Genomic DNA, 14,448 nt, shown 5'->3' with positions numbered 1-14,448 from the left:
CTGGATCGAGATGAGCGATTTTTTAGATTAACTGTTCATAGCTGCAAGGGGCAAATATTTTTTAGGCTTGATCGAGGTTGCGACCAGACGAACTTTGAGGCCGTAAGCTTTAGATTACAAGGTCGTGGTTCTTGTCCAGAAATCATCAACTGGTTGTCAAGCTGTCCAAGTCGCCTCTCCTGCTAGCTCTTCACGCATTCAGGGTGAGCCAGCCTGCTGCAAAAAGCAGCACACGTTTTCGGATGTTTGTGAGCTTTCAGAGCTCCAGGTCCAGAAAAACGGCTGGTGGGTGGTGGGTGGTGCCGACGTGGCATATACAGATAGGATCACTGGGTCACCCACTCACCATGATTCATCACGCGCATGCGAGGATCTCCGCGACCGGAATCATCGTAATCTCTGGATCCATCGTCCGGCATGTTTATCATATGCGTGGTTGTTGAGCACCTCTCGATAACATTAATTCCTAATCAATTCTTTTTGCCCCTTCATTCCAGTAAAGCGATCTCCGTCCATCAACGGCATGCTCCGGCTGCTGTTGACCACTGAGACCACTGTGTCTGTCCTACGACTACGACGCAACCTGGACGCAACGGCTGCTGTTGATCATAGAGATCTCTATGAGGCGCCAAATTGCATTATTATATATTTTTCTTTGTTAAATATGGCCTGATCTTGTTGTTTTTCTGTCCCAAATCTCTGGCGCCACATCAGAAATCGTCTCGTTTGCCGTCCTACTACTAGTCTTCTTGGCCCATTGCTTGGGATGGCCCCAAACCACGCTCTGGCAGGCCAGCACGCATGATTATATTCAAAATGGACCTTCAGACACAGATCGATCGCTTTGTGTGCTGGTGTTGTCGTTACGGTTGGAACGGACCAGCTCACGATGTGAGTGTACTGTGACATTAGGTGTATGACGCAAAAGTATTTTTTTTCTGAGACAGTTGGATAATGGCAAAAGGAATCAATGAGCCAATGTTCTAGGAGAAAAGCTTTAGAGCATGGAGACTCAAAACTGAAAGGCTGCTCTTTAGAGTGTCGAAAAAATTCCAAATCCCCTAGCTCCCCCCCCCCCCCCCCCCCCAGGTTCTTTTTTCATGTACTACATGTTAGTATATTATGACTTCCCTAGGAGTGCTACAGATCGTCATGAAAACATGTGAGAAACTACACGGTTATCTACTTAAAATGTATGGTCTATGGAGAACGGAGAGACACTACTAAGAATAAGATAGGTATATCTCAGTGAATAGTATCATCATTTCTATTCTCATAGCGTATATCGCAACTAAAATTGGAATTTTACTTATTTTTTTGGAGTTTTACGGCATTGATAGACTGGTGTTTGTATCATTGTTGTTCAATTATTCTGTTGGAAACTCTGTGGCTATTTGCATTTTTCTAGGGGAGTGGTAAGGGGCCAGGGCCCACATTTTTTATTTTTTTCTTCAAAAAAATGTAATGGGGATCAGATGCGTCTCGTAATATACAACGAAGTTTGCTTGTTTAATCACGTAGATAGAACACATATATACGGCAAAAGACAGAAGCTTTGGGTACACTGCTTAAGCTGAAGAATGGATCGAACATATTAATGCACGCTTTATGAAGGAACACTACAAGCTTGATCAGCAAACATAACACCGACAACCTAATACCAAGCTCGACCATGAGCCGACACAAACATACATGACAGGGATTACAAACTAAGTGAATTATAGGACTCGAACACGCTCTGATCAGATTGCATGACGCAACAGGACTGGGATACGCATACGCATCCTTGCTTGAAAAGTTAAAAACACCAGCAGGCATCTTCTCGAGGCCATGGAAGCAGGCACAGTAGAGACTGCAGCCAAGCTCTATAGTCCCTTCATAACGCTAGTTAACCTGAGGCTTTGTGCCACTGGACACAACGGGATCCGCGCTGCTTCTTGCTCGGATATGAATGTTCTGCACCACGGTCGCCTCTTCTTCAGCTGGAGAGACCGCTTCAGATGTCAACTTGGTGGGCTCTTGTGCACCTGCATGAAGTAATAGAGCAGAAAAAATTGACCACTGCACCCACTTCATTTAATTTAATTTACATACTTCAAAAGTACTAGCATTTTCCAGAGCGGCAATAATGCTTGAGAATATAAACATAAACGTGACGAACCATCCTGAGCTTGGGTGGTCCAGCCATAGCCCGTGACGCGCTCGACGAGCACGAAGAACATGTCCTTGAGCTGCGCGGCGAAGTAGCTGGCCATGGGAGCTAACTAGGCAGTGGTCGAGGAGCTGCCGGAGCTGTGTGCTTTCTGCTAACCTTCTCCTCAGAGCTCAGAAGTTGCAGCCGCTGCTACAATCTGCTCTGTTGTGTGACTGAGTTTGCGACTGGTGAGTCCTCCCGCTATCCCCGGGCGCCCCATTTATATACACGGCGGGGGCATCGTCGCCGGACATGGAGGCCCACATGCGCACGCGAGGATAATAATATTATTCAGTATTATATTGCTGGCGAGAGCAGCAGCTCGATTATTAAATATTCAGAGAGAATGATATGATGCAGCGTGATTAGTGAGGAGGCAACAAATTGCACTAGTATATTATCTGTTAAGTATGGCAGTGGTTGGGTTGTTTTGCTTCACCAAATCACACGGGCGCCACATGAGAAATCGTGTCATTTGTCCCTCTACCTGTCCTCGACCGTACCTCGGAACAGGCAGCAATAATGCTCGTTACTACGGTGTCTTTTATTTTTTTAATACGATTGTTTATGGTAATTACGGAATAATACTTCAAATTTGATAAATTTAAAAAATAGGTCATGATCATCTTTAAATTTGCTGGTTTCTTCTTCTAATGATTGGACGAAAATTGTTTTCGTCCAACTAGTGGATGAAATTTAGCAAATTTGTCTGCTCAGCTGACGAAATCTCAATTTCGTCCACTGGGCAGACGATCATGACCTATTTTTGAAATTTATAATATCTAGAGTATTATTCCGTAATTATAGTAAAAAATTGTATTAAAAAAATAAAAAACTATGTATGTAGCTCCACATCTCTAATATGTTCATCACTTGTATTGGTCATATGGTGATCAAGTATTCAAGTATATATAGCAGGGTATAAATAAAACAGCTACAGAGGCATATACGTAGAGCATAGATATACATGCCCGATGCCCTACTGCTAGTGCTACCACGAACGCAAGAAAGACCGGCACGCATTCAGATTTCAGAGCACCAGAAAAGCGTCATCGTTGCAACGCAAGCTCGATGTTCGGCTAGGAATCTCTAGGCACAGATGCTCGATGTGTTATATTTATATCTCACCTTTGTGTGTCCAGTTACCCCTGCTATGCTTGCTGTATTGTATCGGCAAATCAATACTACAATAACAGATAGAGTAGAGTGATCAGAGATGACTCAGCAAATTGTACCTGCTACTATATTTTGCTAAGCATGGTGCGATCGGCCGTGTCGTTTTGTTTTACCAAATAAATATCGGGCGTCACATGAGAAATCGCGGAATTTGTCCTTGTACCTGTCTTCACCCTTGGGATGACGCCGAGAAATTGGTGAGAATAATGCCCGTCATGCAGAGCGACTGCTGGCCATCGTGATTAATCATCATGTTAATTATGATCGGGATTTTAATTGAATGCTAGTGTTGTCATACACGAGCATCTCTAGTAGATTACTCATCACCGTCCCCAATACTAAAAACTTGTTCTTTTGGTAATTGGAGGTGCTCCAGCAGATTACCAATTCAATCGCCAATACCAAAATATTTTTTGTGATCATCAAAACGCATCTCCCTCTTGCTCAAATATATCCTTTGAGTAATCTGCTACAACACCAGCTACATTAAAAACAAACGTAAAGAGCATTATTAGCATGGAGAGAAAAAATACATAGGAGCACCAACAAGAAACTTGGAAAAAATACACTTTCCGAAGAAAAATTAATACACTGTTTGGAGCTAAATTACTCCATAAACATTATTATTACAAAAGTATGATCGAGAAACTTGCATGTTACAGACACAACCTAGCTACCTACTGCTTTCAGAAGGCTCCATATGACCTAGCTCGTGAGCCTAACGACCTAGCTGTAACGACCCGGCCCGAGATAACGGCTAAGATCTACTCTTCAAGTTGAGTAAACCACACCTACTAATTAATCCTCTTGCGCTTTCGTCCTCGCTTCGCGCAAAAAAAATCGATCCGGAATTAATTAGCTTCCCGTGACTCGGTATTTAAATTGGTCTGGCTCTCAATCGGTTTTCAGTATGGGACAATCCCCCGCGGGGTGAACAGTGTCGCAACGTTACAGTACCCCCGACGTGCTACAGTAATCGAGCTACAGTAATCGACACCAGGCCCGGTCCAATTCGGCTACAGTACCCCCCGTCTGCTACAGTACCGGCCCACCACTGTTCCCTTGGGCTGTTACAATTATTCCCCCTTAGGACTCGACGTCCCCGTCGAGTACCAGACCAAACTAAATACCAGGATCTCCTCTCTTGGCCACGTCCCATACGTCTAGTGCTAACGGTCCCATGTGCCACGTCCGTGCGTCCAGTGCCAACGGTCCCTGTGCGACGTCCGTGCCTCGCACGCGCCCGTCCACATGCCTTGGCATCTGCGCCCCCACGCGCCCGTGCTCATGCCCGCGCACTTCTGCCCGTATGTGGCGTGAAACCGCGAGAGTCGGCTCTGATACCACTGTAACGACCCGGCCCGGGATAACGGCTAAGATCTACTCTTCAAGTTGAGTAAACCACACCTACTAATTAATCCTCTTGCGCTTTCGTCCTCGCTTCGCGCAAAAAAAAATCGATCCGGAATTAATTAGCTTCCCGTGACTCGGTATTTAAATTGGTCTGGCTCTCAATCAGTTTTCAGTATGGGACAAGTCCCCGCGGGTGAACAGTGTTGCGACGCTACAGTACCCCCGACGTGCTATAGTACTCGAGCTACTGTTCCCTTGAGCTGTTACACTAGCTCAAGCTATTAACGAGTCGAGCCGAGCTGCTATTTTTGCTCGTTTTGTTAACGAGCCGAGCCGAGCTGGCTCGTTAGACTAACGAGTTAGACCGAGCCGAGCCGTGCCGAGTTGGCTCGGTGTCTAGCCCTACAAGCAAGAGAAGGCAGCTGGACGAGGAAAAGGTTCAGTCCTCAGTATTTGAATTTGCACTAGCAAATTTACGTGATCATTTGTCTCGAAGTCTTGTTGATTGCACCAAGGCAAAGGACAAAATATAGGATAATTTACGTGATTATTAGATATGGCAGGGACAGAGTTCAGTGTTCGGGTGTGGGTCACTGCGACTGAATTTAGAAATCAACACGACTAGTAGAGTAGCTCGTTGCCAGACCAAGACTCTGCCACCACACTACAGTAGTTCGTTGTGGCGCTAGGCATGGGAAGCACAAATATATATGGCTTAACTAGAAATTAAGGAGGAAACGTATAAATCAACTAATCAACATTACATGGTCATACACAGATTCAAAAATGCTGGCGAGCACAATCGCAGGATTTGAAATGCGAGGTCACCGACTCGCACGGCTTACAAAGGAACTTTATTTTCTGTAAATAAAAAAACATTACATTCAGAGTTGAGAGCACTAGCTAGCAAATAAATGTCGTGACACAGCGAGAGCGGCAGGCAAGGAAGTTGTACATCCACGGCGTCCGCTCAGCAGTCCCTAGTTGACCCCAGCGTGCGATCCATCTGGCACGGTAGGATTATCTCCGCCTCTGGACCTGACCTCAACGCGCTGCAACACGAAATAATCCAGCAACAGAGAAATGGCGGCATTAGCTCGACCGGATGGATGCATGATGTGTTGGACACCACTAACAGATCGATCGACGATGCATGAGGATACATATATACCTGCACGGTGTGGAGCTTGATGGGCTCCCGCACGTCCTTGCCGGTGCCGGCGCTGTCACGGCCCACGGGCCGACTGGGCGTAGCACCGCGGAGCTCCTTAGTCCCAAACTCAAAGTAGAGAGGCAGCCGAACCAGTTTAAATAGCCAGTCCTTGGGAAGCTAGTAACTCCGGTTCGAACTTTTTGCGCGAAGCGAGGACGAAAGCGCAAGAGAATTATTTAGCAGGTGTGGTTTACTCAACGTGTAGAGTAGATCTTAGCTGTTATCCTGGGCCGGGTCGTTACAGGGGTATCAGAGCCATACTCTCGCGGTTTCATGCCACGTACGGGCAGAAGTGCGCGTACATGAACACGTCGGCGCGTGGAAACACAGATACCAGTGAATCCACGGACGTGGCACATGGGATTGTAGCACTAGACGTATGGGACGTGGCCCAAGAGAGGGATTGTAGCACTAGACGTATGGGACGTGGCCCAAGAGAGGTGATCATGCTCCTTTGTCCCACGGGCCGACTAAACTGCGTGGGTTATTGTAGCGCAAGCTACTGTAGCACCGCGGAGCTCAGCTCCTTAGTCCCAAACTGAAAGTAGAGAGGGAGTCGAACCAGTTTAAATAGCCGGTCCCTGGGAAGCTAGTAACTCCGGTTCGAACCTTTTGCGCGAAGCGAAGACGAAAACATAAGATAGTTATTTAGCAGGTGTGGTTTACTCAATGTGTAGAGTAGATCTTAGTCATTATTCGGGTTGTTACAGGCGCGGCCGCAGCCGGCGACGCGGTCGACGAGGCCGAGGAACTTGTCCTTGATTTGAGCAGCGAAGTTAGCCATGGGTTTGGACTAGATAGAAGAGCTTTAATTTGTCGTTGCTAGTATATGTGTAGGCAGCGGTGCTACTGCCTCCCGATCGAGCTAAATTAATTAGCTGATGGAATTAGTTGGGTGTGTAGCCAGGGGCGCTAGACCTGCAAGAACTGAATAAGGGAGCTGATGGAATTAGTTGGGTGTGTAGCCAGGGGCGCTAGACCTGCAAGAACTGAATAAGGGAGCTCGTGTTCATCAGACATCATCAGACAGACCCACGACGAGGCATCAGAGAATTTCTCGGCCGCCGCGCGTGTGTATCATATGGTTGGTGAGCGAGAGCACCTGAAAACGGAGCTCTCGATCTCATTGGCCGTGTTTGGTTAGGATTCTATGGAATTTTTTTTCATCTTTGACTACTAATTTAGAGTATCAAATAAAGTCTAATTACAAAACCACCTCCACAACCTCCTGTGTAAATCGCGAGACGAATCTAACGAGGCCTTTGACCGCGTGATTAGAGAATGGTTACTGTAGCATCACTGTAACAAATCATCAATTAATTACCGTCATTAGATTCATCTCAAAAAGTTACACCCGTCCCAGAAAAGATTTTACAAATAGACTACATTTAGTACTCCATGCATGCGAGATTCTCTTCTCGGAAAACGTGCGTGAAAATAACCAAACACGGCCATTATTAGCTGGTTAATTCATTCGCTTCTACGAGCAAGGCTGCTGGTTGAATTGTTGGCAGTCTCAATCCAGACTCTACCATGGAGTCTAAGTATATTTATAGTCATCTATTTATAGTTTTTTTCTGATATAGCACTCTAATTATTGAAGAGAGAGAAAAAAATAAGACTTGGTTTTTAGATAAGACCTCAAGTCTACGTGCCCTTCAATGCCCAAGAAGCTAAAGAGACTCGCGTTGTGGAGAGGGCGTGGAGTCCATAGATCTTGTGATGGAAGAAAAACAATAAATAATTCTACGTATAGAAACTACTATTACACACTTTGTTTTGAGAAATATAGTTTTTTGTGATAGAGTCTTTGAGATTTAAGACTCTATGAGTGGAATATGTATCGGGACTGTCCTAATTGCTGCCCGCTCCGCACCAGTACGCGTCTGCTAGCGCCATGTGATGCGATGCGAAATTAATTATTTTTTGGGTAACTAGTTGGTACTAGTACTTGGTGATAACATAATATAATCTGATCGTGATCAGTGATGGATGCAACGGCAACTTATAGCATTTATATATTTATATTTATATATATATATTTGCTAAGAGCAACTCCAGCAGGGAGAGCAAATGGATTTCCATATGAAAATTTAGTCGGTGGACATCAAAAATCAATCACCAGCAGGGGGAGTAAGAGCATCTCTAGCCCGGTGACTAAATGGGCCTCTATCTTTTCATTTAGTCTCCCAGGTGGAAAAATCAACTCTAGCCGGGCCCCTAAACGGGCTACCATTTTGTGGAGGCCACCAAACTTTGGCCTAGGGCCCCTAGAACTGGAGGCCATCTATTTCCACCCGACATGAGGGCCCCACTTCTTTTTTTCCTCTCTCCCTTCTCCTCTCGTTCGCACGCTCGGTCCCTTCTTACGTCGCGGCTCCCGCGCCGGCCGCCGCCGCCACCATCCCGCCTTGCCGTCGTCGGAGATCCTCGCCCGCTGCCGATAGACTCCGCGCCATGGACGGATCCCCCCTTGGGGCACCGACAGCGATGGGCCGAGCCGGACCAGGCCGCCGCCGCCTCGCGTCATCTCCGGCGATGGGTGCCCTCCCCGGCCGGCCGCGCCTACCTCGTCATCCAAGAAACGCCGGTCGACATTCGTGACACCCACACGGCCGGCAGGTCCTCGTCCCAGCGGCGTCCTACCTCACCAGAACCACGACGCCGGGGTCGATCCCGGTGGCGTACGGCCACGCTAGGTCCCCGACGCCGTGCTCACACCCGGCGCCTTGCTGCCTCGCCAGCTCTTCCAATCGCCTCCACCCGGCCCCCTCCTGCCTGCTCCCGTGCGCCATAAAACACCATATCACGGCTCTGTCTTCACCGGCGCCGGCAGGAAGGCCCAAACGCCGAGCTTCTCCGAGCAGGAAGGACCAAATGATAGCTCCTAAATCACAAATAAGGCTTTTGACTAAGCCTTTACAGGAAGGATTTTTACTAACATTTATCATGTAAAGTGCCTGAAACAACAGTTTACAGAAGTTTACAGAAGTCACATCAGTTTGCAGAAGTAATCACATCAGTTACAGCCTGAATTTAACATTCAGTCACATCAGTTCCCAGAAGTAATCACATCAGTTTGGATGCTCAGGCAGCCTGTTTTTTTCCAGGGGCCTTCCAAGTACCAGGTCTTCTCCATCCTTCCAAGTACCAGGTCTCCTTCCAAGCTTCCTTGAAGCTCAAAGCAACCAATGTAGTACCTGGAAAATCTGGAAAACGAAAACTTAGGATTTTTTTCTATAAGATGTAAAGAATGTGTACACATAATTACTTTCAATGTAGTACCTGAATTAGTTGATAAGCCATCAATGGAGTAATGTGCTAAGCTTTCTGCAAATTAACAATCAGTGTCAGATTGCTGCTTCCTATTTGCTGCAAATTAACAATCACTTGATGATATTATCTTGAACAGTTGTTCCATGTGGCTTAGTTGCTTGGAGTTTGTTCAATGATACATATAAAGTTTCAGTCAACAAGAAAGCGATTGAAGTGAATAAAAAAGATATAGCTTGGCAGAGTGACAAGAACAAGAAAAGTTGACTTGGACACTGAAGCATGATTGTTCTTTTAGTGTCAGGTCAGATCAAGCAGGTGTCATCACCCATTGACGAGAAATCATTTCCAAGATACACAAAGGACCTTTTTTTGGAGGAAATCAAAATAAGAAACCCATTTATACTAGCATTGCTTCCCACGGATAGCTAAAGGGCCAAACAGATTAATTTTTAAGCTGAGCTGCTAGAAGCATGGAATTTTTAAGCAGCAGCGAAAGGGTGAAGCCTCTGCAGCATACCAGATCGACCACCTTGAAGACGGCCATGTCGTACCTCGCCTTGGCCCCTTCAGCGAGCGCCTACAAATCCACGCCAAAAGGGCCATCAACTTCAATCCAACCAGCAGCGGAAGCAAGAGCAGAGCACCGAGCTCTGCTTGTGCCAAAAAACAACAACAAAAAAATCAAACGACACAGTTGAGTGGGAACCTTGGCGAAGCCCTCGCGGTGCCGGTCTGCGTCCCGAAGAAGATGACGACCCTCTGCCTGCCGTCGTCGGGGTCCGGCTCGTCCCTGGGCTTCGCGGCGAGGGGCCGCGGCGGAGCGGCGGGCGAGCAGTGTGTAACACCCCGATATTTGCCGGGGTCGCCAACGCCAAATTGGCCACGGCGCCGCTCGAGCGCGCGTGCCGCGCGTCCTCGCCAGTGCCGTCCGCGTCCCTCTCGCTCACTCCCTCGTCTCTCTCTCGCACGCACACCGCCTGCCACGAGCCCGCGTGCCCTGCGCCGTCGCCCCTCGCGTCGCCGATGCACGCCACGCACCGTGCGCTCCCGAGCCCGCCGTTGCCGCCATGGCCGTCGTGGCCGCGAGCCAAACTCGCCGCGTGCCACTCCGCCCCGCTCGCCCCGCCTTCCAGCGCCGAGCCATGGCCGCTGCGGCCACGGGCCGAGCTCGCCGCCGCCGCCACGGGCCGAGCTCGCCGCCGCCGCCAGCTACCGCCGCCACCCGCCATAGTCGCCGCCGAGCGGAGCTCGCCATGGAGCCCCTACCTACGACCTCCTTCCTCCCCAAACGACCACCCAGACACGTTCCCTACCTCCCAAGGAAGCTCATCGACCAAGCCGCGCCCTCCCTTACTCGCCGGAGCGCCGCCGCCGCGACCTAGCGCCGCCGCCGGCCGCCTGCTCGCATGGCGCCGCCGCCACGAGCCACCCCAACGCCGGCCAAGTCCCTCTACAGGTTCGCCTGGACCCCCTCTAGCTTTTCCCCAGAGTCCCCCTCGCCGCCGGCGATCACCGGCGCCGGAAAACGGGCCGCCGCCGCCTCCCCTGTCTCCAACCCCGGCCAAGGGCTAGATTGCGAGGTCCCAAATCTTTCTAGGGGTTTTTTTGCAAATCTAGGGACTTAAACATAATATCTAGTTTTGTTTTTACATTTTTGCAGTAAATTTGGAAATTCAATTAAAAATAGTAGAAAAATCCTAAAAAGACAAATAAGGACTTTTTGTAATCTTTGTGATTAGATCTATGTAGTGAACCTATAATATGACATGTGTAGGTAGAAAAATATTGTCCTAGAATTTTATCCATGCTTGTTAGGGATAAAATCATATATGTAGTTATGTTTCTCCTTTTGCTATGAAATTTTTATGGTAGGTTATTCATGTGATGTAGGTTCTGTGATAAAAATTTCAGAATTATTGATGCATGTATGACTGAGTTGTTGATTTAAGTTGGATAGTGCTTAATAAATTATTATGAATAATAGAAAGGTGTAAAAATAGAAAATGTGCTAAACTTATTTAATGCCTAGTAAATTATAGTTTGAACCATAAGTGACGAGATTTATTTTGTTATGCCCCTCACGACTAGATATATGCTTTGGGTAGATAATATGGCATGCTTTAGTTTAATATTTTGTTGGAAATCAATAATTGCTTGTTAATGCTTTATGTGGATAATTTGTAATAATTCCTTAAATGAAGTTGTAACAATTCAAATGCTTTAGCAATTTCATGGTAAATTAGTGATAATGTTTGTAGTTTAAGGTAAGAATTTCATATCCTGAGTTACTAATTTACCTCATAATAGGCTTGTTTAATATTAAGAACGTGGATAATAGGTTTAGAAGAAAATAAATATTTGTTTTGTACATATGATGTCATGACTGGTGGTTAGTCATCGGAGCTAGTTTTCATGAGCTGTCTAACAAAATTTTGAAACACTTTAATTACATCTGACATGTTGGTTATGTTGGTTGTATGAAGTGCCCGTGTGTTAAACTAGTGTAGGGTTGATGCAACTATTGATAAGCATCTCTCTATATGCTGCCTGTGTCTGCTCTCTAGTTGTACAAACTTTTTTATAAATATTGTATTGAATGGTAAATTCAGTTATTAAATTCTTGTTCATGTATAAATCATGTTAAATCGGATATATCAAAATGTGGTTTGTCTTTATTTATCTTGCTTATGCTTGCTCGCTTGTTACATCAAGTTCTAGTTTAATCCTTCTTGCTTTATCGTATTGCTTGGCTTTTCTAAATAAGTTTAGTAATGCTTTTGAAGGAAACACTTTAGGCTAAAATAAACTGAATGAATTCTTGTATTGCAGCCCCAACCCATTTGCCTTGTGAGCTCGTTTGTTATGTTTACTCGGTAAATAATTGCCCAGTCATATCTTTTCTATTAGTCACATTGCATTGCATCATGTGTTATTTTTCTTATATTCATGCACTCGTATCATTGCATATCATTTAGGTGCGCTAGATATACAACGCGTGGATGTGAGGCACGTGCTGATGGAACCGAACACGAAGACGATGTTTGGTGGACATATCCAGAAGAGGCAAAGAACCAGGAGTACATGCTTGGGCCAGAATACTCGCCAAGCGAGTGTCATCTAACAAACACTGACCTAGTGTTAATCACAGGCAAGCCCCGGTGCACATCCTATTATTTCAATTTATGACATCTATATATGTTTCTATTACTTGTGCATTAGGTTTAGGAATTATTTGGAACTCTAGTTGCATGATCCATAGGTTCCCTATAGTTATACTAGTATATATAGGACGATAGAAATGCTATGCTTAATAAGATCTCGGTGGAAGTCGAGTGATTTCTGGTCACTCGCGAGATATAGGATGTATCGTTATTTTGAGTATATGGAATAATGGAATAGGTTGGAGAAAGAAAAGAAAATGGAGACCGGGCGGGGAAAGGCTAGCCCGTCTGTGTCGATTAAGGACCATTCGTTGTCTGGCCCTGTGATCGAGTTTGAATTGTACTAACTGCATGCCGGGAGTAGGAGGTAGTCGAAACCGGTAAGCCGAGTACTGCCTTGCTTCGAAAGTACAGGAACCCGCACCCAACTCCTGGGGTAGTTGAGTAGTCGCGGAGAAATGGGGATGCATGTGTTTACTTTTGGTGGTCTCACGTTGAGTTTGGCTGACCATATGTCATTGGGCTGGTTCCTGTAGTTCGAGGCGGGGAGGTGAATGGTTGGTTTGTATTGTCCGACGGGGCAAATACGTGCCGTGTTGGTTAGGTCCACCTTGCAAGGTTAAATCGGATTGATTCGCCGTCAGTCGCTCTCGGATATGAGCACCTTGATCGCAGCACCGCATCGTAGTAATGAGATGGAATATAAATGTATATGTTGAAGGAAATGTTGAGATTACTAATTGATCTTCTATTATGTTTGTTTTAGAAGGGGTTCTGCAAATGGCTAGAGAATATTAATTTATATAGAATGTGAGCTAAAATATGGAAAGTAAGGATCCACCCTTAGATGCTTTTCTGCAAATAAATCCACCAGCCAGAAAGCTTTGCATGTCTAGATATGTGGGCTAAATATACCCAAAAGTCGTGTAAGTCTTGCTGAGTATTAGTATACTCAGAGTTTGTTGTTTACCCTGTTTCAGGTATAGAAGCTAAACATGAATCGCATCAGTGGGCTCAATGTGACGTCCTCACGTGTTCATAGTTATCGTTTTGTTTTATTGGTTCTCAATCAAATTTCTTTCTCTCAGGTCATATTCTCTTCCGCTGCTGCTATTTATTTTATGTAAATTCTAAATTTAAAGCTGTTTTGGAAATATTTATGTTATTATCTATTTTTGTGAAATTATATCATGCTGGTACCGTCTGTGCTCGCCGTCGCATGAGACTTCTGGTGTGTTTCGATCGGCCTGTGGGTTGGAAACAGGCTGTCAGGTTACACTTAATTAAGCTAATGCGCCTGATGCGTTTAAATGATGGCCATTACGCTTAATTAAGCCATTTAACTTGGCGGTTATGTCACACAGTGCGACCCCGCAGCCGACGAGCACGGCGGCGCGGGGGAGAGGCGGCCGGCGCGGCACGAACTCGCCGCGGGTGCGGGAGGGAGGTCTCTGTCGGGTGCGGGAGGGAGAGAGGGAGGACGGCGGCGAGGCGCGAGGTCGCCGGCGCAGAGGAGCGCGAGCAGAGGGAGGACGGGGAGAGTTTCGCTGACAACTGGGTCCCACTGGCCAGATTGATTTAGGAGCTATCATTTGGTCGGGCTGACTGGAGTCCGGAGAGAATTTCAAGCCTCTAAATTTTATAGATCGGCCTAAAAATACAAAATAGGGGTCTATATTTGGGCTGCCCGGCTGGAGATGCTCTAAATAGACTGCCATTTTAGTAGGTCTTCTAAATTTCTCCCTCACCCCACTAATTTGGTGGTTCTCTATTTGGACTCCCAACTATGTATCCTACTGATTTGTCTTTTTTTTTCCAATTTTCTTGTTGCCGATCCCCTTCAGCCGCCGCCCCCGCCGCCGCCACGCTGCCGCGAGCGCGCGGTCGGCCGCCTCGCGCACGGGGGCGCTCCAGCCGCGCAGCCCGCCGGCTCCCGTCGCCCTGGAGCAGGTGCTGCCCGCGGTGGCTGCCCGGCGACACATGAGAGCGATCAGGAGGAAGGAATGTTCGTGATTCCACATGTGGTGCATGCATGCCTCATCGTGGATCAGGATTCAGGACTGATTTTTTTTTTT

The 14,448-nt window shown here is 46.7% G+C and overlaps 2 protein-coding genes and 1 long non-coding RNA gene across 3 annotated transcripts; all 3 read right to left on the bottom strand.

The window, feature by feature from the left end:
• Window positions 1–1,568: 1,568 nt before the first annotated feature.
• Window positions 1,569–2,392, bottom strand: LOC120641928. The gene is made up of 2 exons (XM_039918252.1): window positions 2,162–2,392; window positions 1,569–2,027 (listed from the first exon to the last, which is right to left on the bottom strand). Exons 1-2 carry the CDS (start codon window positions 2,253–2,255, stop codon window positions 1,885–1,887), a joined length of 237 nt encoding a protein of 78 aa, XP_039774186.1. The 5' UTR covers window positions 2,256–2,392; the 3' UTR covers window positions 1,569–1,884.
• Window positions 2,393–5,463: 3,071 nt separating this feature from the next.
• Window positions 5,464–5,947, bottom strand: LOC120643140. The gene is made up of 2 exons (XR_005662861.1): window positions 5,895–5,947; window positions 5,464–5,775 (listed from the first exon to the last, which is right to left on the bottom strand). It is a non-coding gene; the product is annotated as an uncharacterized LOC120643140 (long non-coding RNA).
• A 2,894-nt stretch (window positions 5,948–8,841) lies between these two features.
• Window positions 8,842–10,281, bottom strand: LOC120640361. Its single transcript, XM_039916194.1, has 4 exons — window positions 10,251–10,281; window positions 9,919–10,126; window positions 9,742–9,789; window positions 8,842–9,136 (listed from the first exon to the last, which is right to left on the bottom strand). Exons 1-4 carry the CDS (start codon window positions 10,279–10,281, stop codon window positions 8,989–8,991), a joined length of 435 nt encoding a protein of 144 aa, XP_039772128.1. The 3' UTR covers window positions 8,842–8,988.
• Between the last annotated feature and the right edge of the window lie 4,167 nt (window positions 10,282–14,448).

This window comes from Panicum virgatum, chromosome 7K (genome assembly GCF_016808335.1).
Source record: "Panicum virgatum strain AP13 chromosome 7K, P.virgatum_v5, whole genome shotgun sequence".
Taxonomy (NCBI): domain Eukaryota; kingdom Viridiplantae; phylum Streptophyta; class Magnoliopsida; order Poales; family Poaceae; genus Panicum; species Panicum virgatum.
The sequence above is the reverse complement of the archived record's forward strand: the minus strand, read 5'-3'. Positions and strand labels throughout refer to the sequence as shown.

Coding starts and splice junctions, on each gene's coding strand:
- LOC120640361 (XM_039916194.1), bottom strand. CDS start 10,281: ATGGCGGCAACGGCGGGCTCGGGAGCGCACG. Junction 10,127..10,250: donor GGCGGGCTCGGGAGCGCACG/GTGCGTGGCGTG, acceptor GGCACTGGCGAG/GACGCGCGGCACGCGCGCTC. Junction 9,790..9,918: donor ACCGCGAGGGCTTCGCCAAG/GTTCCCACTCAA, acceptor GTGGATTTGTAG/GCGCTCGCTGAAGGGGCCAA.
- LOC120641928 (XM_039918252.1), bottom strand. CDS start 2,255: ATGGCCAGCTACTTCGCCGCGCAGCTCAAGGACATGTTCTTCGTGCTC. Junction 2,028..2,161: donor GACCACCCAAGCTCAGGATG/GTTCGTCACGTT, acceptor TACTTCATGCAG/GTGCACAAGAGCCCACCAAG.